General features: G+C 49.2%; 1 protein-coding gene across 10 annotated transcripts in view; it reads left to right on the top strand.

Annotated features, from left to right (window-relative positions):
- The window catches only part of LARGE1 (LARGE xylosyl- and glucuronyltransferase 1), a 556,826-nt gene that overhangs the window by 36,916 nt on the left and 500,770 nt on the right, over window positions 1–19,140 (top strand). Inside the window, exons 1-2 of one of the 10 annotated variants that reach the window (XM_066358244.1) lie at window positions 6,270–6,366; window positions 8,943–9,021. The exons of 4 other annotated variants lie outside the window; for them this stretch is intronic. In XM_066358244.1, coding sequence (XP_066214341.1) covers window positions 9,002–9,021 — 20 coding nt within the window. In that variant the 5' untranslated portion in view covers window positions 6,270–6,366; window positions 8,943–9,001. Of the gene's footprint in view, window positions 1–6,269; window positions 6,367–8,942; window positions 9,022–9,050; window positions 9,109–19,140 lie in introns of those variants that run through there. 5 more of the 10 variants (XM_066358243.1, XM_066358248.1, XM_066358240.1 and 2 more) reach the window with 5 other exon arrangements.

The raw sequence follows: 19,140 nt of genomic DNA, 5'->3' as shown, positions 1-19,140 counted from the left end.
GGCCACCAGGAAGAGGCAGGAGTGTGATGTTCAGGTCCTGCACGGAGGGGACAAGGCGTGACTTGTGCAATGAGAAGAAGCATGTCTGAACCTTCACTTGTCCTTCTTCTAGCTTGGTGACCCGGCTAAGACTATAGTCTTTTTTTCACTTGAGCCTCAGTTTCCTTATCTGAAAGCTGGCATAAGAGCAGCCGTCTCCCAGGACTGTGAGGGGCTCCGATGAGAAGGGACAGCAGAGTTCGCTCCCACACCTCTCTGGTGTGTAGAAGCAGTGGGGGGCTGAGAGTCTGGTCAGGGCTGTTCTCCCATCAGATCTCACTTAGGCCCAAGTATTCTGAAGGATGTGGCCATCATCGTTCAGGGTCTGGAAGGTTGTGTGAAATTCTGTCTTTTGCTTCGGCTTACACCTGTGTTCTTGGCCGTCCAGAAAAGGTTGCATGTTCGCGTGGGTGGCCACAGTTTGGAGTGCTTGATTAACCCAGCAATTAATAAAAGTGGAGAGGTGACAATTGGTGTTACCAAGCTACAGTCAAAAGCAATGCACTTGGCCCCTTTCCATGCAAACAGATTGGTGGTGAGAAGCCACCAATCTGTGGAGAGGAACACTGGGACACAGAACAGGGAAGCTGGTTGGGGAAAGGGAAAGGTACCCAGAACAAAAGCCAGGGTGTTGGGATGGGTTGGTTGCTTGGTTATTTCATTCAGTCAACAGCTGTTTTTTTTTGAGTAATTCTCATGTGCCTGATACTGGACCAGGAACCAAAGATAAAATGTGGGAAAGTCATAGCTTCTCCTCTGAAGATGCTCAGACTGTTGGTGGAAGTAACATGCATAAGCAATGATGAATTCTAACATTTGTGGTAAGTACAGGATAGATGACATTTAAAGCTCATGGGCGACCAAAGGTTTTGTGAGAAGAGAGAGAGTTGTATTGATTTTATTGATTTTTGCAGAAAGGGTGGTTTCAGCTAAACCTTGCTGGTGGACAGGGGCATTTTAGGCCAAGGGACTGTAGGAGCAAAGGCCGGAAGCCACTTAACTACTGAGTGACGGCGTAAATCACTGAGCCTTCTGGGTCTTGGTTTCCTCCTCTGTAAAATGGGCATTAAAAATCCATGTGTCAGGGAATAATGGGAGGATTCCTTCTTAGGTCCTGTGAGGCTCAGCGTGTTTGGCCCATGGTAACCCTGCCTGTAGGAGTTAGATCTAGTCATATGTATGATTTTACCTCTGCAAACAGTCACCCACACCCTGTTTTAATCCATGTCTCCCCTCGAAGTATCAGCAATCTTACCCTTTAAAACATAGCGATAGCCATTGGTGATCCTGGTGGCAAGTAATTGAATGTGACCTCTTCATTCATTCTGGGGTGGTGGCCTGGAGAGGCCGCTGTTTTGAGGAGCAGAGTGAGCAGTGTGGGTGAGTTAGTGTGCCCAGAACTGGGAAGGACTCAGTGTCTCGCCAGCCCTGGAGTCAGGCGCTGGCTCCGCCCTTTGCTGGCCACAGGACCTTAGGCGGGTCACTTCCACCACTCCCCATTTCTTTAGCTGTGGAATTTTGTCTAAAATGTATTTATGTGTCAAAGATGAAATGTTTATCTTAAGAACTGGGATGAAGGTTGCCTTTGAGGGAAGGAATTGACCTTTGTGTAGGAGAAGACTGTGAGAAGCAAAAACAGCACTGTTCAATGGAAATATATATAATCCAGGCCACATATATACTTTTAAATTTTCTAGTAGCCACATTAAAAAAAAAAAGAAAGCTAAAGGAAGTAGGAGAAATGAATTTTAACACTATGTTGTGTTTAGGTCAGTGTAATCATAATGTATAAAAAAAGTTATTGAGGTATTTTACATTCTTTTATTTCGAACAAGGACCCTTGAGACCTGGTGTGCACTGTACAGTTATAGCACCACTCAGTTCACGTTGCCGTGCTGTAAGTGTTCAGGGGCCACGTGTGGGCACGGCTGCCGCACTGGACAGCAGAGATCTTGGGCGGAGTCCAGCAGGAAGAGGCTCTGTGAGGAAAATGAATTTCCTTCCTCCCTTCTCTCCTGTTCTATTCATTCCTCTGTCTTTCTCGCCCTTTCTTTATTTGGTTCCCCCTTCCTGAGAGAGACAAGACGATAAGTGACCCAGTGGAGACCACAGCGGATGCCTTGTGTTACTGGATGTTTGTGTGGAAAGTGAAGACAGTGATACCCTCCCTAGGAATTCACAGAAACCACGAAAACAACAGCCGCCGAGTGCACTGAGTGCTGGCTGTGTGCCCAGCACCCTTCTCACCGTTTGACGGAGTCATCTGATTTCATCCTCACTGAACCTTAAGAGCAATCATTTCTCCCTTCGTGAAAATGGGAAAACTGAGGCACAGAGAGGTTAAGACACCCAAAATCACACAGCTCAGGTTTAACTCAGATCACCTGTCCCCAGAATCCTGCTGTGCTAGTTGCCACAAAACATCTTAGAGGAAAAAGCAAAGCTTAGAGAGGGCTTTGGGCTTCCATCTGTCATGAACTGGGTGGTTCTCACCAGAGGGCCAGGGCCAGGAAGGCCCCAGGGATCGTCTGGGTAAGGCTGAACCTTGCACCAATGTTAAGATCATATCATATGGCAAATGCACCATCCTCGGCACCATGGTACACACAGCAGGACCTTATTAATGGCACTGTTTTCTTCTCTTTCAGGTGTGCAATATAAGCTTGCTTTTTTTTTTTTTTAAGAAGGAGCTTTCTTAATTTTGCTCATATCTAGATCTGTGCCTGGTACATCGTAGTTGCTCAGTAAATAGTCATGCAAGTCAATGAAGGTGTGTTGGCCTCACTGGATAGGATGATCTCTGAGTCCACTGGGCGGCCTGGAAATAAGACTCTGCCATCATAGGGGGGGCCTTATAACTATAGCCTGGGTGAGGGGGGCTCACGTGGGAAGACGGCTAGGGTGTTCAGACCCAGAGTTCTTACTTTGAGCATTTAGCTCATACAGGCCAGTTTATGGCTCCTTTGCAGAAGCTTGTTTTGGTTTGTTTTCCTAGTAAATTTTTAAACGAAATATATAATGTACTATACAAACAGCAAAGTACAGAACGTGTAAGCATGTAACTTGATGCATTTTCAGAAGGGGAATCCACTGATCTCATCAGCTCCCAGGCCCAGAAATAGGACATGACCAGTCCCCCTCCGCCTCCAAAGGGTGCCCGCTGCCCTGACTTCTGACTCCACAGACGGCCTCTGTCTGTCCTCACTTTGAGCAAGTCCCAGTGGTTGGACTTTTGAGACCCATTTTGTTTCAGTCCCACATCCCTGACGGTCTCCAGGGTTGGGGTTCTGTGTCCATTGCACAGATGTGAAACTAGGACACGCAGAAGTCGGGCAACTTGCCTGGGTCTCACGGCTGGAGAGTGGATGAGTGGTCCACAGCCAGAGCTGCAGTGCTCCTAGGCCCCTGTTCCTGACCAGCCCACAGGATTTCTTCTCCGGCCTTTTGTCTAAAATGCCAAGGCTGAGGTTGGCATTGCCGGACCGAGCAGTATTCAGGGTGGCTGATGTGAAGCCACCGAGGAGGGACCAGCCATCCCACCGCAGAGCCCTGGGTGCTGGATCTGTCCTGAAGGCACTCACCCAAGCCCAGGGGGCCGAAGACCACACCTTAGGGCGAGGTGCCTGGCAGGAGGCTCTGGCATGCTGGCCAGGCAGGGTCCTTGCTGTCCCCTGATTCCCACCTCTGCTTGCTGTTGACACACTTGCAAGGCTCTGGCGAAGGAAGCTCCCAATTAAACAAAGTCAAACAGCTCACTGCCACTCAAGTGAAAACTCTGGGTGCTGCCAGGTGTGAGTAGCATTCACCGGTCTCCTGCCCTGGGGCCTGGCTGGGGCCCCTGCTATGAGCACCTAACATTTTGGCACCAGTCACTGCCCAGCGGATGGAGCCGGAGTGGCAGGCGGGGCAGGGCCATCCCTGCACAGCAGCCAGGGGGCCGCTTGGAAATGGTTGGAGGCAGGCATGTGGATTTCAGGCTGACGAGTTTTGCTCTCTCTGTGGCACGGCCCTCTGCCCCCACCATTCCTCAGTCAAGAGGGACAGGTGGTGGCTGTCATTCTGCAGTTGGCCTCGGCCACAGAGAGGTTTGCCAAGCAATCTGGAATGGAGATACCTCCAGCCTCTTTGGCCCAGAGAATGCCGCTTGACCCATAAAGCCTCATGCAGGCCGTTCCTCAGCCCAGCTTTCTCTCCAACATGCAGGGCGTAGATGGCGGACGGAGATACAAGCAATTAGGTTCAGTGCCCCTAGGATTGCAGTTTAACTCAAGAAGGCAAAATAAAATCACTCTTCTGGACAACGGTCCTTATAAAAACAGAGCCAGTATTATGGTGATAATGCTGGCGAGAGCTCCGCTGACCGGTTCACCCAGCTGGCCGCAGGGCCTGGAGTCGGAGACGGAGGGGTGTAACTGGAGCCGATGGTCTCAGGATGGGTCCTGCATTCTCTGCTCAGCTGGGTCACCTCGGGCTGGTTGCTCAGCTTCTCTGTCCATCTGGGAGATGGAGATCACGGCAGCCGCTGCCTCCTCGAGCTGCGTTAATGTAAGCACTGAGGTGGCCGTCGGGCACGTTGCAGTCTCAGCGAGCACTTACGTGATGATAATGATGCTGTGCATGGAGACCATTGTCATCTCTGAGTGCGTGACCTGGTGTGTGCCAGAGAGGTTAGTATTTCTCGTTGATAAACCAGGAAACAGAGGCACATCGAGGGTCCGTTCCTGGGCCCAAGGTGTCACAGCCAGTCAGTAGCGGAGGTGGCATTTGAGCCCAGGGCTGCCAGACTGCAGCCTTTCTGGAGGGGGAAAACTGTTACGATTGGCTTACCCAGGATGTCTCGCCTAAGGATTAAATTTATTTCAGAAAACGCACCCTCCACACACACACATGCGCACACGTGTGCGCATAATAGTTCCAGTACAAACAGGACAGATTTATTTATTTTATGATTCATTTAAAGTAATAAACATGGCTAACGCTGGTTGCATGAACTGTCCCGTGTCTGTCGCTGCTGTGTGGTCCCTTTGCCCTGTTGTTTGGGTCGTGTGCTGAGACCTGTGGGGAAGAGTGCTGAGATCAGATCGAAGTAGAGCTGTGTTTTTTCTCATCCTGGCTGACATGCTCCGGAGAGATCCCTGGATGAGTGAGGACACTCGCAGTGTAGTCTTTGGAGCGGCAAAGACCTGCTCTAATCTCTGTCTGCTCCCTGAGTCCTTAATGGGAGGCGTGCTGCGCCCTTCTGACCTTTCGCCCCTTTTATGGCTCATCCTCGGGACCCTTACAAAGGACCGAATCAGCCAGGAAAGATGAGTTTTTGGCTTTGACAAAGCACAGTCTGTGGAAATAATGTCCCATTTTTTCATTTAAGTTCCCTGAGTGGAGGCAGGAAAATAGAGGACCAAAGAGGCATAAAGAAGGAGGGAGAGAGATCGAAAAAAAATGGTGTGGGTTGGGGAGGGAAGAGGAGATGTCAGGGTGGGGGTGAGAGGGGAGGACCTGGGGCAGAGGTGGCGAAGGGAGGAGGTGAAGTTGGGGACTTGTACTTGGGTATTTGTGACCTGAGAAGGGCAGGCAGGCAGGCCTGGCCCGGGAGGCAGATCCTCACCCAGTGGGCGGGGCGGAGGAGGGGGAATGTGAGATGCCGGCAGTGGGCAGGGAAGACTGGCACATGAATGTGGATGGGGTCCCTCAGGTTTCAGTGCCAGAATAGATTACGGGCCATCTGATGAGTGCCTCTGACTGGCCAGTGAAGCCTCAGTGTTGGCCACGCAGCTGATCCCTGGCCAGGCTTCCTGCCTTCTAATTCACGTCTCCTTGGTTGTGCCATGTCACCTCTCAGGGTGGTGAGGAGGGAGGGGCCAGAGGGACACGGAGCTTGCCGACCTGATCCGCCCTGTGGTGAATGCCCTCCTACATCAGAGCTTCCCGGGGATGCCTGGCCTCCAGTGCTGAACCGGGAACGGGGAGGGCACCATTGGTCACCGTTCAGAAGAGACCCCCGCAAACTGCACCGTGTGGCTCATTAGTCCGGGAACAGCTTGAGCTAATCAAGGCGTGTCTCCGTGGTGCACTGCTCCTGCCAGGGGGGTTAAAAAAAGAACTACTCACGCCCGATCCAAGGGCTTTTTGTGGGCAGTGCAGAAATAATAAACCCAAACACAGAGGCAAGGCTTTCCAGAGGCAAGGTTGGGCGCCCCAACGGGGCCAGATCCTGCCAGCCCGAGGAGGTCAGCACGGCCGGGAGAGGTGGCCAGTTCTACCCCCTCCTCAAGGGCTGCCCTCTTGCTGGACAGAGGCATTTTCTAGTAAAAGTGTCTGGTTTTCAAGGTAAAGGCCTGTTTGTTTGTCTTCTCAGGTGGGTTGGTTCCATGAGTCTTTACTGGGCCGCGCATTCGCTCCAGGGAAGCCGGCTTCCCCTGCGCCCGGCTGGCCTCTCGCTGCCTGCACTCAGCATCTGTGCCATGTGCTGCAGGACTTGTTTCATAGATGTGGAGATTCAGTTCCAGGGACGTAAATGGCTTGCTCAGCGCTCGTACGGCGGCTTTGGTGGTGACAGTGCCAGGGATGGAGAAAGGTCGCTGCTGTGGGTTGGCCCCGGCCCCTGTGTTAAACTCTGGGACGGTGAAGACTGTGTTGATAACCCCAGCAGCTGACGTTTATTGTGTGTCTTCTCTGTGGCTCACGGGGTTCTGAGCGACTCTGGTGCATTTGGATCTGGGAACGGCGGTGTAAAGCTGACCCTGTTGTCCTTTTCCAGTGTAAGTGGTGGAGGAAGGGTCAAGTCAGGGCCTGCATTCTTTCCACTAAGCCACATGCCTGCCACCCGGTGACCATGCCAGCTCGCTGTGTGTGGAGTGACCCCGTGGGTGGGCAGGTGGCCGGCAGGAAGGTGAGTGCCAGGACACGTCTCTCTGCGAGATCCTTCTTTCTTGGCTCCCAGGCCTCCTTGTCCCCTCCCGTCCTGACACACCTCCTGCCACCCCTACCCGCATCCCGTTCCCGGTGGTGTTTCTCCTCATTTGTTGACATAGAATTAGTCTGTTTCTCTTTAACAAATGAAGGATGGTTTAGCTGAGTTAATTCTAATGACCAGTGACTAGTCATTTAGTAATTTTGGTTTTGCCGAGCTCTGACCCTGAAAACATTTTTCTTAAGGGGGATAATGAACACTACTCCCTTCATTACGAATTAGTAATTATGGAAATTAAATACGGCTGAAATCCTGTGTGTCACCAGTATGGTTCACATTGTGAAAAATCTAATATTGCAGGGAAAGGTTGCTGGGAGAAATGAGGAAGGAAAGAGGAAAGAGAGAGAGAGAGAGAGAGTGTGTGTGTGTGTGTGTGTGGTGTTTAGGTTAGCCTTAAAATAAGAAATAAGCTTGAAATCGCAGATGCACTCAGATGTCACGTGTTCTGGGTGCATTAATTCTCTGTCCTCGTCTCCAACAGCACCTCTGTTCTGATGTCAGTGGTAGTGCTGGCCAGGACGTGTGGCGCCTTGGCCATTTTCGAGTTCTTCCTGGACTGGGACTATATCTCTTGTACTCCCATTACCTGACACAGTGCTGGCACATAGTAGGTTCTCATTCCATGTTTACTGAGCTGACTTAACACATAAAAGCTTTGTGAGAGAGGAGGCTTGTCTCCACCTGCGTGCCGTGTACTCTGAATAACCTGGTTACTCCTGTCCTGATTTCTCTTGCCCATAGGGACCTTGGTCAGTTTTCATTGCTAAAATGGACTGATTTGAATTTAATTTGAACTAATGGGATATATGCAAACTGCTGCCCATTTAATTAATTAGTTCATGTCACCAAATAAGCGTTTTAAAGGGCCACTAAATGCAGGACACTCTCTTTGTCAATTGGAACACAAAGTTGAGAAGAGAAGCCAAGGACATGTGGGGTTTGAAACCAGACCACCGGAGTTCAAGTCCAGATGGGACATTCTCTTCTGGCTTTAGGTGGTTATAGTGGGGAAGAGCACAGATTCTGGGTCTGGGTTTGAATCCTGACTCCATTGATTATGAGCTGTGTGATCTTGGGCAGATTACTTAACCTTTCTGTGCCTCAGTCTTCTTTACAATGGGATAGCTTCATGGGGTGTTTGTGGGGTTCAGGTGTTTGTGGGGATTAAACAAGTTAATATGGAGAGTACTTCGTACTGTGTTGATATTTGTTATTGCTATTATTTGCTACTAATTAAGCCAGGGGTCTCAAACTCGCGGCCTGCGGGCCGCATGCGGCCCGCCAAACAATGTTATACTGATTTTTTTTTGTTTTCAACTGCAGTGAGAAAAGTGTTGCGTAACAGTTGCCTTTTGTAGACCTAGTGCGGCCCGCTGAACGGCTGTAATCTTGCTCTGTGGCCCACATGCTGAGTTGAGTTTGAGACCCCTGAATTAAGCTTTATGTCCTCCCTTGGAAATTCGACTGTTTTGGTACCTAAGTCTTCACAGAATTGTGATGAGGATTGGGTCAGTTTCCAGTAACTGTCCTACGGAAATGCCATTAACTGGATGGCTCAATACAACAGAAGTTTGTCATCCCATAGGTTTGGAATCTGGAAGTCCAGAATCAGGGTGCAGCAGCAGGGTTCCCTCAGAGACAAATGGGGGAATCCTCCTTTCCTCTTGTTAGCGTCCTGTGGTTTGCCGGCAGTCGTCGGTGTCCCTCGGCTCGTAGACGCATCGCTCCAATCCTGTGTCGTCATACGGTATTCTCTCTGCACATCTGCCTTCACATGGCCGTCTTTTTATAAGGACACCAGTCATACTGGAGGAAGGGCCCGCCCTACTCCCATATGACCTCATCTTAATTATATCTGCAGTGAGTCTTGTTTCCAAATAAGGTCACATTCTGAGTAATGAGGGGTTAGGACTTCAGCATGTCTCTTTTTTAGGAGGACACAATTCAACCCCTACAAGGACGAGATGAGAGAATACATGGGAAGCAAGAAGCATGGAACGTAGGACACAACAGTAAGCGAGTGCCTGTCATTACTGTTACCCTGTCGTCATGATCACAGCGGCTGCCCTTTGCTGGGGGGCTGCGGCAGTTCTCTGAAGGTATTTGAACCTCACTAGTGTGCTGTACTGAGCCGCAAGGTTTCCCATGTATTAACTGTATGTAAGTGGTGTGGTCCCTCTTACAGGGCGAGCCGGGCTCGGAAATGGAGGGAGCAGGACCCCCTCTCGGAAGGGCTCCCTTCCAGGATGAAGGGCAGGCGCAGGTGGACTGTGGCCCTGACCTGGTGTTTCTCATGCTGGTGACAACATGGGACAGCTCAGCAGGGACAGACTCCCAGCAGTGCCACTGCACGTGCACAGGAAGCCTCTCTTTTCCCTTCCCACAGCATCAGGAAGGCTCAGAGAGGCATCTCAGTATGTGAGCTTGGATTTTCCAGACTCCCAGTTGCTTCGCAGTCAGAATGGGAAAAAAAAATCTTTTATTTCTTTTTCCCCTTGGGAGCTGAACAGATTTGCTACAGAGACATCTAGATATCTATGGCAACAGTCCTAATTTTAGCCTTGCCACACTTAATGCCAACTTGGAGAGTACAGTATTGGGTCAGGGCCCAGGGAATGGGGAAGTGAGCAGGCCCGTCAGGGTCAGAGTCAGCACAGAGCAGCCAGGGGGCGGGTGCTCGGCTTAAGGAGAAGACAGGTCTGAAGCGAGGGCCCTGCAGGGACGGGCAGGTGTCAACAACGAGCATTCTGAGCTAAGAGATCCCCCTCACCTGCCGCCGTCGCTCTCCCTGTCTGAATCCTGCTGGTTTCCAGCCCAGTTCACACCCTTCATGATCACATCCTCACCTTTGCAGTCAGCCACCCCTGCCCAGAATTTCCATCCTCGTAATTCTGTTGAAGCACTTTAGTCGCCCATTTTGTTTTGAGGTTAATCCATGTCCGCCATTTGTTTCTGAGCCCCTCAAGGTCACTTGTGGTCACTGTCGTGTCTGTAAGCTCTGTTGCCATGGAGTGGCCAAGCAGAAAATGAGTAACCAGTGGCATTCGACGTGATTGGTGTTCGGTGGACCGGACCAGGGGCTGGAAAGGGGTGTTAAATGAGTGAGAATAATAAAGTAGACAGAAACGCTTTTGATGGGAAGAGTTCACTTGGATGGGAATGGAAATGGCCTATAATTCCCTGAAGGATGTGCTGGGCAGGGCCACAGGCAAGAGGGGGCCATGCCTGGTGTGGTGGGTGTTGGGAATGATGGGGTGAGGGAAGAAATGAATGGAGATGGTTTCAGGTAATGTAAGGAGCATTGCTTCCACCACGACAGCCCTGTCCTCGTGGTTAGGTCAGCTCCTTAGAGAAATTATTGCAGAATGTCAAACACAGGAAGACCCTTAGATATCATCTAATCCTGTGTGTCTTGAAGTGTGATATTCAAGACAAGTATTTTTACAGGAATACTTGCTGATTTTTTTTCTTCTTTTCCAAGTGAGATGGGGTATTAGACTCCCACATGTGCCCTGACTGGGATCCACCTGGCAACATCCATCGAGGGCCAATGCTCTGCCCATCTTGGGCCATACTCACAACTGAGCTATTTTTAGCACCTGAGGCTGAGGCTCCACGGAGCCATCCCCAGTGCCTAGGGCCAATGTGTTTGAACCAATCAAGCCACTGGCTGCAAGAGAGGAAGAAAGAGAGAGACAGAGACAAGGGGGAGAGGGAGGGATGGAGAAGCAAATGGTTGCTTCTCCTGTGTGCCCTGACCGGAAATTGAACCTGGTACATTCACACGCTGGGCCCACGCTCTATCACTAAGCCAACAGGCCAAGGCCTTTTTTTTATTTTAATTTTTAATTTTTTTATTGAATTTATTGGGGTGGCACTAGTTAACATAATCATACAGGTTTTAGGTCCCCAACTCTACAACACATCATCTGTACACCATATCTTGTGTTCACCCCTCCCCCCAAGTCAAGTCTTCGTCCATCACCATTTATGCCACCATACCCTTCTCCCCTGCCATCCCAAACCCATCCTTTCTCAGGCACTACTGCTTAGCATGAAGCAGGACATGGTGGCTCCCTCTCACAGGCCTTGAGGGTTATGGAGGAGTGTTCCCACCTACCCATAGATGTGGGAGATCCTTAATAAGCAAATGTCTTGTAGCCACCTGGAAGGAAGGTGTATGCAGGTGAAGGGTTCTGGTGTGAATTCTTGTACTGAGTTTTCATATGTCTTATATTCTTCTAAGCGGAGTGAAAAAGCAACCCAGTTGTGGTAACATTGGGGAGGCGGTGTGCCAGGGAGTGCACCGCAGGGACTCAGCTCCCTGCTGTGGATGAAGAAGATGGGTGAGGCACAGGCAGACCGGAGAGCCGATCCATGGTGACAGCACTGGGGGCACGGACCTCATCCCTTCCTCTCGTCTATCCATCTTGACAAACTAGACAGAATGTAAACTAGTTCCTACCGAACACTTGGGCACTTTACATTATCTCATGTAATTCCACGTACATCGTTGTGCAACAGACGCTATTTTCCTTTGGACACAACAGAGGGACAGCCTGAGAGCGAAGGACTTAAAATAGCTTGCTGAGGCCTTTCCTGCAGGTAAGATGCAGGTCCAGTGATTCAGCCTGGTGCCCTCTCATGACATTTAACTGTGTCAGGGAGCTGCAGACCTAACAAGCATGACTGTTTAGGTTTCGGAAACAGAGACACATGCAGAGATGTGGTACCATTGGCCTCTTCCCTGGGAAGTTCTGCCCAGTTGAGTAATAGAACCAGGGCCAGAATGCCAGTTGCTCAGGCCAGCAGGTGTGTAAGGCTGGGTAGGAGTTTCCTGGACAGTAGGGATGCCTCCTTCTTGCTGGCTCTGTTTGTCCAGGACCAGTGAAAGGTGGGAAAGGTGAGTGCTGGCTTCCCTGTAGGGGCTCTTTTCTCTGGGTACTATGGAGAGAGTGGGCAGCCCCAGCTGATGGGGTGAGTCAGAGCAGAGCCCAGAATAGAAGCCAGAGGGCATATATGTGAATGTTGTCTCTATCCCAGTCATTCGGGTTGAACATGATTAAGCTTTCATACATAACACTGTGCAGACTGCTTTAGGATCATTTATTAGTGTCTCCTGGCAACAGCTCTCTGAGTTAGCCACACCCACCATCAGGTAATTAACTGGGTCATCCTGGGCCCAGTTCACTATGTGTGCATTATCAAGTGTCCTCCTAACTCATTCATCTGTTCATTCATTTGTTCATTTGAGCACTTTTATTAGGCACGTCTTTGGGCATAGCTTTATACTTGGCAGCCTTTTCTTTTCATTGCTGGGAGTATTAATATGGGGCGGAAATAGGAATACCTACTCCTATTTGCATCAGAACAGCCCCCATCCATTGAAAGTGTAATCTCCATGAGGGCAGGGCCAGTATTCATATCTACCTCTCTGGTGTCTAGAATAACACCTAGCACATCCTGGTGCTCGGTGAACATTTGTTGTAACAAAGAGTAAATGAGCTGAATGTCATCTATGTGTTGGGACCTGTGGCAGGTGCTTTACATAAAAATCATCCCGCACCTTGCCTGTGTCTGCCCCCACATTTTAGGGTACCAGCGGGGCACTTACCATTATTGTAAGACTTGCCTAGCAGATGATTCTCATCTTGATTGAATAACATACTACTGTTACCCTCATTTTATGGAAGAGGAAGTGAGGCACAGAGAGGTTAAGTAACTTGCCTAAGTCACACAGACCCTCTAGCTCATGCTATTTCTCTTGACCTCTGTCCCAGCACTGTCCAACCTTGTGCGTGATGGGAATGCTGGGTGTCTGCGCTGTCCAGCACAGTAGGCAGTGTCCACACGTAATTATTGAGTACTTAATATGTGACTAATTTGACTGAGGAACTGAATTTTAAGTTCACTTAAATTTAATTAATTTAAAGTTACATAGCCACCTGTGGCTAGAGACTACCACTGGACAGCACAGTTCCCTTCTGTGCTCTCTAAATAACAATGCCTCACATTAATTGAGTGCTTATGGTATGCTGAGATTTTTTAAATGATTTACATAGAGGAAGTGATTTAAGTTACCGTATTTCTTCATGTATAAGATGCTCCTATGTATAAGACCCACCTTAATTTGGGGGCCCAAAATTTGAAAAAAAAAGTATTACATAAAGTTACTGAACTCAAGGTTTTTTTTTTTGGTGTTTTTTTTTTTGTTTGTTTGTTTTTTTGTACTTTTCTGAAGCTGGAAACGGGGAGAGACAGTCAGACAGACTCCCGCATGCGCCCGACCGGGATCCACCCGGCACGCCCACCAGGGGCGATGCTCTGCCCACCGGGGCGATGCTCTGCCCCTCCGGGGCGTCGCTCTGCCGCAACCAGAGCCACTCTAGCGCTTGGGGCAGAGGCCAAGGAGCCATCCCCAGCGCCCGGACCATCTTTGCTCCAGTGGAGCCTCGGCTGCAGAAGGGGAAGAGAGAGACAGAGAGGAAGGAGAGGGGGAGGGGTGGAGAAGCAGATGGGCACTTCTCCTGTGTGCCCTGGCCGGGAATTGAACCTGGGACTTCTGCATGCCAGGCCGACGCTCTACCACTGAGCCAACCGGCCAGGGCCTGAACTCAAGTTTTATCCATCATAAAATTCATACAACTCCTCATCACTGTCAAAACTCCCATCCATTAGCTTGTCCTCATCTGTGTCTGATGATGAATCACTGTCTTCAACAATGAGCATAAAAACAAGCATAAAAAGCGGGAAGTGCAAGTAAAAAAATCTACAACCACTGTATAAGATGCACCCAGTTTTTAGACCCCAAATTTTTCAAAAAAAGATGTGTCTTATACATGGGGAATATACAGTGATCCTCATAACCACAATGGGGATCAGAGGTTAAGTTCCTCTTCCCACCCCCATCACTTTCTTGATTTTACGTCAAGAAAGTGGTAAAGCTGAATTCTCCCCTGCGGAGAACTCTGCCTGACCCCAGAGTTTTCAACAGTTTCCCTGCCTTTCCCCTTATTTCCCACGTGTACGGCAGCAGATATGACCAGGAAAACCAGTTCCCATTGCTTTAAAGTTTTTAGCCTTAAACAGAGTCCTACCCACTCACTTTTTTTATAAAGGGCTCAACCCAGACGCAGGCTTGTGCACTCACTATTCCCACCAAATGACTCATTTTGGTTGAAAACATTTATTTGCTTGAAGTAGAGTTGTGTCAGTGTCACTCTGAAAAAAATACCAACATCTCTGGTTCCTAAAGAGCCAGGATAGTCTTTAATGCAAACACACAACCCAAACAAAACCCATTCCTGATGTAATGGTGATACCATCTCAAGGTCTGGCTGAGTAGGAAAAGAGAGTTGAGCTGAAATTATCTACAGTCTTCTGGTGCTGGGCGGGACCTGGGGCTACAGCCTGGGGAAAGACTGACCAGGGCTGACCGTTCCGGCTAGGCCTGGCCTTCTCAAGGACCCCCAAATGAGAATGGGCTTGGTGTCAGGGTGGCAGGATAGAAGAGAAAGCACAGGTCACTGAATGTTGTTCCTCAGTGGAGGTCAGCTGTACTTTGTGAATAAAATCCATCAGAATGTGTTCTGCATGCTGGACTGGGGCTGTCGTCTCTGTCCATGTCCCTTCTAAAAACTCTGAACCAACCTAGAGGCAGGGCCGGGAATGCAGGTGAGGAGCAGAACTGGAGTAAAGGTCATCGGGAGAGGCTTATGGGAAGAGTGGGAGAAATAGGCCTGATGGATGAGACTATCAGGAGCACAGGCCAAATTCAGGGAGTGATTTTGAAATCCAGGTCCCACAGGCCAGGATCGCTTTGGGTTTTGAGAATAGGAGGAAAAATATGGCCATTAACCTCTGAAAAAAGTGTTGTTCTGAGGGTTTTGATTGGCTAGTTAAATCCACAATCCTCTTGCTGTTGCTGTCTCAAAACAGCATCTTCCCATACCAGCCCCTTCCTTCCTTCCTTCCTTCCTTCCTTCCTTCCTTCCTTCCTTCCTTCCTTCCTTCCTTCCTTCCTTCCTTCCTTCCTTCCATCCTTCCACCAACGCACCCACCCATCCTTCCTTCCATCCATCCATCCAACCAAGCAACCATCCATCTCTCCAGCCATCCATGCATCCATCTACCCACCCACTCATAACACACACACACACAAACACACGTGTGCGTGTGCACATCTACTTACTTATCCATCCACCCATCCATTCATCCAGGGATCCAGCCAGTCAGCCAGTATTTGTGTGTTGTCTCTCTTTGTGGTACAGGGGATAGCACAATAAACAAAGCCCTGTTCCTACCCTCAGAGCTCACAGTGTCGTCTGGAGACATGTACATGGGCACATGTTTCTGAAGCAAGGAAAGGAAGGCTTAGATGCTTCACACCTCCAGGCCAGCTGCATCTTGCCCAGGCAGCCTTTTCCAGTAACATGATGCCACCATTCTTCTCTTGTCTTTATCATACATCTATTGTGCTTTGGGCATTTAACTTAAACTCAGTGTAGCACTTACTGCATCTTTATTTGTGAACATTCCTGATCATTGGAACATCCATGTCTTCTTCCTGGGACCCAGCTCAACTTCAGGCACGGGTAGGGACTCCAAGATTATTGAGGTAAATTGGAGCCCCTTAAACCTGTAAGGAACCTTAGCAGTAATCATTGATCTGAAGAGTCATTCCCAGCTTTCTCTTCTTTGCTTCTCTCAGATGAGGCCCATAGGGTACATTCTGCCGTGAACCTTTGCTAGACAGTGAAAGAAGACAGGGCTGCCTCCCTCTCACTGAAAACAGAACTTCATAGAAGCACACTGCACCTCCACTCAATTCTCAGTTGCCTGGGAATGTGTGAGGCATTCGTTTCGCTGGGTTAACGTAATGTGGATGTCACCTATTAACTTTGCTTTCAGGTAAAACTGAATGTGAGCCTGTCTGACAACTCTCGGTGACAGAAAACTCCAAGTTGCATTTGGTGTCTTTAAGTTTAGGGCCACAATTGAAACCTTGAAAACAAAAGCACTCCTGCCCCTCCACCCCCTTGATTCCTAACAAACTTTACCCAAGCCCAGAATGAGCCCAAGGCCTGGTTCAGTCTCCTAGAAATGGGACAGCATCGTCCAGGCGTGGTGAGGTGTGCTGCCCCACCCCCTGTCCAAATCACGAGTTAGGGGGTTTTGAGCAAGTGGAGAGGACAGGGACCCCGCTATTGCTAAAGGGGAGGGGAACACTGGTGTTACGGGTGTTTACGTTATACCAAGGACTTAAGTCATATTTTATTTTACTTATCTTACCCAGTAAGGCTGTGTTAATCTCTACGTTAGAAATGAGAGGACCGAGGCTTACAGGGATGGCACGCCCAAGGTCAACAGCTGTTGAGTGCCAGGTCTGGGACTTTAACACTAATCCATTGGCTCCTGTGTTCCCATCTGCCGCAGTGTTGTGTGGAAAGGTGGAAACAGTGAATTCCTGCCGAGGCTCAGAACGGAGGGAACCCACTTTCTGGGTCACACTCCCATGATCTCAGGCAACTCGGCTGGCTTCTGTGCCTGGTTTTTCTCATCTACAATATAGGTGAATAATAATAGTAATATCCTATAGGGTTAATAAGGATTAAATGAGATTATTCAAGCAAAGCCTGGCATGTTGCAAACACTCAGTACATGTTAACTCTAATAAATAAGTAGCTATGATAGTAACCTTAATAATCAGTATTATTTTGGTGATTTTTTTCTTCTGGTAACAACTTTGACCATTGTGTTACTGAACTGCCCCCTTTTTTTTTATTAGAGTTGTTTTATTAACAAAGACTCAGCTCTTTTAATAGGAACGTGTATTTTATAACCTCATGCCCACATGTAATGTCAGGGTAGTCCCAGGTCATGTAGCAGAGCTGGGATTTGAGTCCAGGCCTGTCCACGTCCCTACACTGCCTCTCCTGGGACTCCTGTTTCCCGACTGGCACCTGGGTTCATCACCCATGGCCCTGGTGACTCTTCTTCTGGCAGCCAGGGTGTCAGATGGGCCCCCAGGAGTTGAGTTTATAATCTAGTTATGGCGGAGCCCAAGACTCAACACTGAAATAGAGAAAAGACAACACGAGATCACAGTGTTGGTCAAGGCCTGGAGCTGTCTCCACGCTGGGCTTAGTAAAGCGCAGTGAGTGCTGTTAGCCCTCTTCCCTGGGACAGTCCTGTATTTTTCCTGGCACAATTAGTAAGTCACCACCTCAGAGAAGCCTTCCCTGATAGCACGGGCCCTCCAGTGTTGGCTCCCAGGGGGAGTGAGTGGAGTCTTTGCTCCCATAGGAGTTGGGATGAACTTGTGATGTCGCTTTTCTGTGGAGCTTCTTCTTAGGGGTTTGTCCTTCACTGGCCCTGAGCTCTTGAGGACAGGGGACTGTGACTGTTAGAAACTCTGCTTCTTACATCCAGTCTTCTTCTGGGCACAGGAAATGTTTATCTTTTCTGCCACCTGTCAGGAGTCCCCTGTGGCTGACGGGTGGTGAGCAGGGGCTCCAGCTGCAGCCTTTATTGCTGATGAGATGGCAGGAGGGGCTGGAGCGAGTATAGGGGTGGGGGTCTTCGGGCAACTCCGAGGCCAGGCCTGGCGTGGCGCTGTGTCCATTCTGCAGGTGAGGGGCCTGAGTGTTTGTGAGGCTGAGCCCCTGTCCAAGGTCCCCACACCAGGTCTGAGTTGTTTTATGTGAATATACTGCCATTGGCTGTACCTGGGTTTTTGCATTGTTGTGATAATTGTAGGCTAAAGGGGCATGTGTGAGTGTAGGTGGTTGTGAGTGATCACGGGGTGAGAGGAGCAATTTGCAGGACTTGCTCTTTTGCGGAGTGGGTGATGGCGAAAGCTGGTATCCTTAGCCCAGGTAATGACTGCACTTGGCCACCAGGTTAACTGAAGGGAAAATGAGTTAGCTATTACCGTCTTGTAATACCTGTGTCTCTTGTAAAGTGGAGCTTTGGTGAGAATAGCAGGATGTGCTGTGCTTCCTGACCTTTCCCTCGCTGCAGTCAGGAATGGCACTTGGGAAGCACAGGGGGAGGCAGGCCCGGACGCTGAGGGAGAGGCTGCCTGGGCAGTGCCACCTCCCTGCATTCAGGCTACAACTGCCTCCCACCTCGCCCACTCGAGATGCGCTGGGAAGGAAATGGACGCAGGATTCTGGTTGCTGTGGCAGCTGAGTGATGGGGCGATCGGGGGCTGGCAGCCTGGCCGAGTGGGTTTTGTCCCTGCTTTGCCCTGGTGATTGGACCTCATGTTTAGGGGCACCTCGTGTTTGCCAGGCACTCGCCTGAGCACGTTCCACACGCTCATTCTCACAACAGCCCCTCAAGCTCTGGGTGATTCTGCTGCCCACCTTACAGGTGAGGATCAGAGAGGCGGGGTGATCCTCAGGCCATGCTTGCTCCTGAGTACAGAAAGCAGTTTTGCACGAGGAAGTTCTGACTTCAAAGCCTTCTACCTGCTGTGATCTCTCTTCCAGGCCCTTAACTTGACTGGGACTGGGACACAGCTTTACTTAATTTAAAGAGTAAGACAATGGGTGACACAAACATTTATTTGAATGCCTGTCATATTCCAGGGCCTATATTTAGATTGTGAACATTATCTAAATCTTGTTTCCAGCCCTGGGCTTAGATATCCCCTTGTTGATTTGAAAAAACTTATTTTGTTAGTTTTAATTGTGGTACAAAACACATAACATAAAATTTACTATCTTAACCGTTTTCAATGCACAGTTTAATTAATGTTAGGCATGTTCCTATTATTGTGTACTCCATCTCTAAAATTCTTTCTGTCTTGCAAAACTAACCCTCTGTACCTATTAAATTCCTTTTTTCCTCCCCCATCCCTGACAACCACCATCCTACTTCCTGTCTCTGAATTCAACTCCTCTAGATAACTAATATGAGTGGATGATATACTGTTTGTCCTTTTGTGATGGTTTATTTCACTAAGCATAATGTCCTCAAGGTTCATCTGTGTTGTAGCATAAGCCGGAACTTCTGTTCAAGGATGAATCATATTCCATTGCATGTATCTACCAAATTGTATTTTTCCATTCATCCATTGGTGGACATGTGGGTTGTTGGTTTTATTAATCAGTTGAGACCAAGGT

The sequence above is a fragment of the Saccopteryx leptura genome, chromosome 1 (genome assembly GCF_036850995.1).
Source record: "Saccopteryx leptura isolate mSacLep1 chromosome 1, mSacLep1_pri_phased_curated, whole genome shotgun sequence".
NCBI classification, from domain to species: Eukaryota; Metazoa; Chordata; class Mammalia; order Chiroptera; family Emballonuridae; genus Saccopteryx; species Saccopteryx leptura.
The sequence above is the reverse complement of the archived record's forward strand: the minus strand, read 5'-3'. Positions and strand labels throughout refer to the sequence as shown.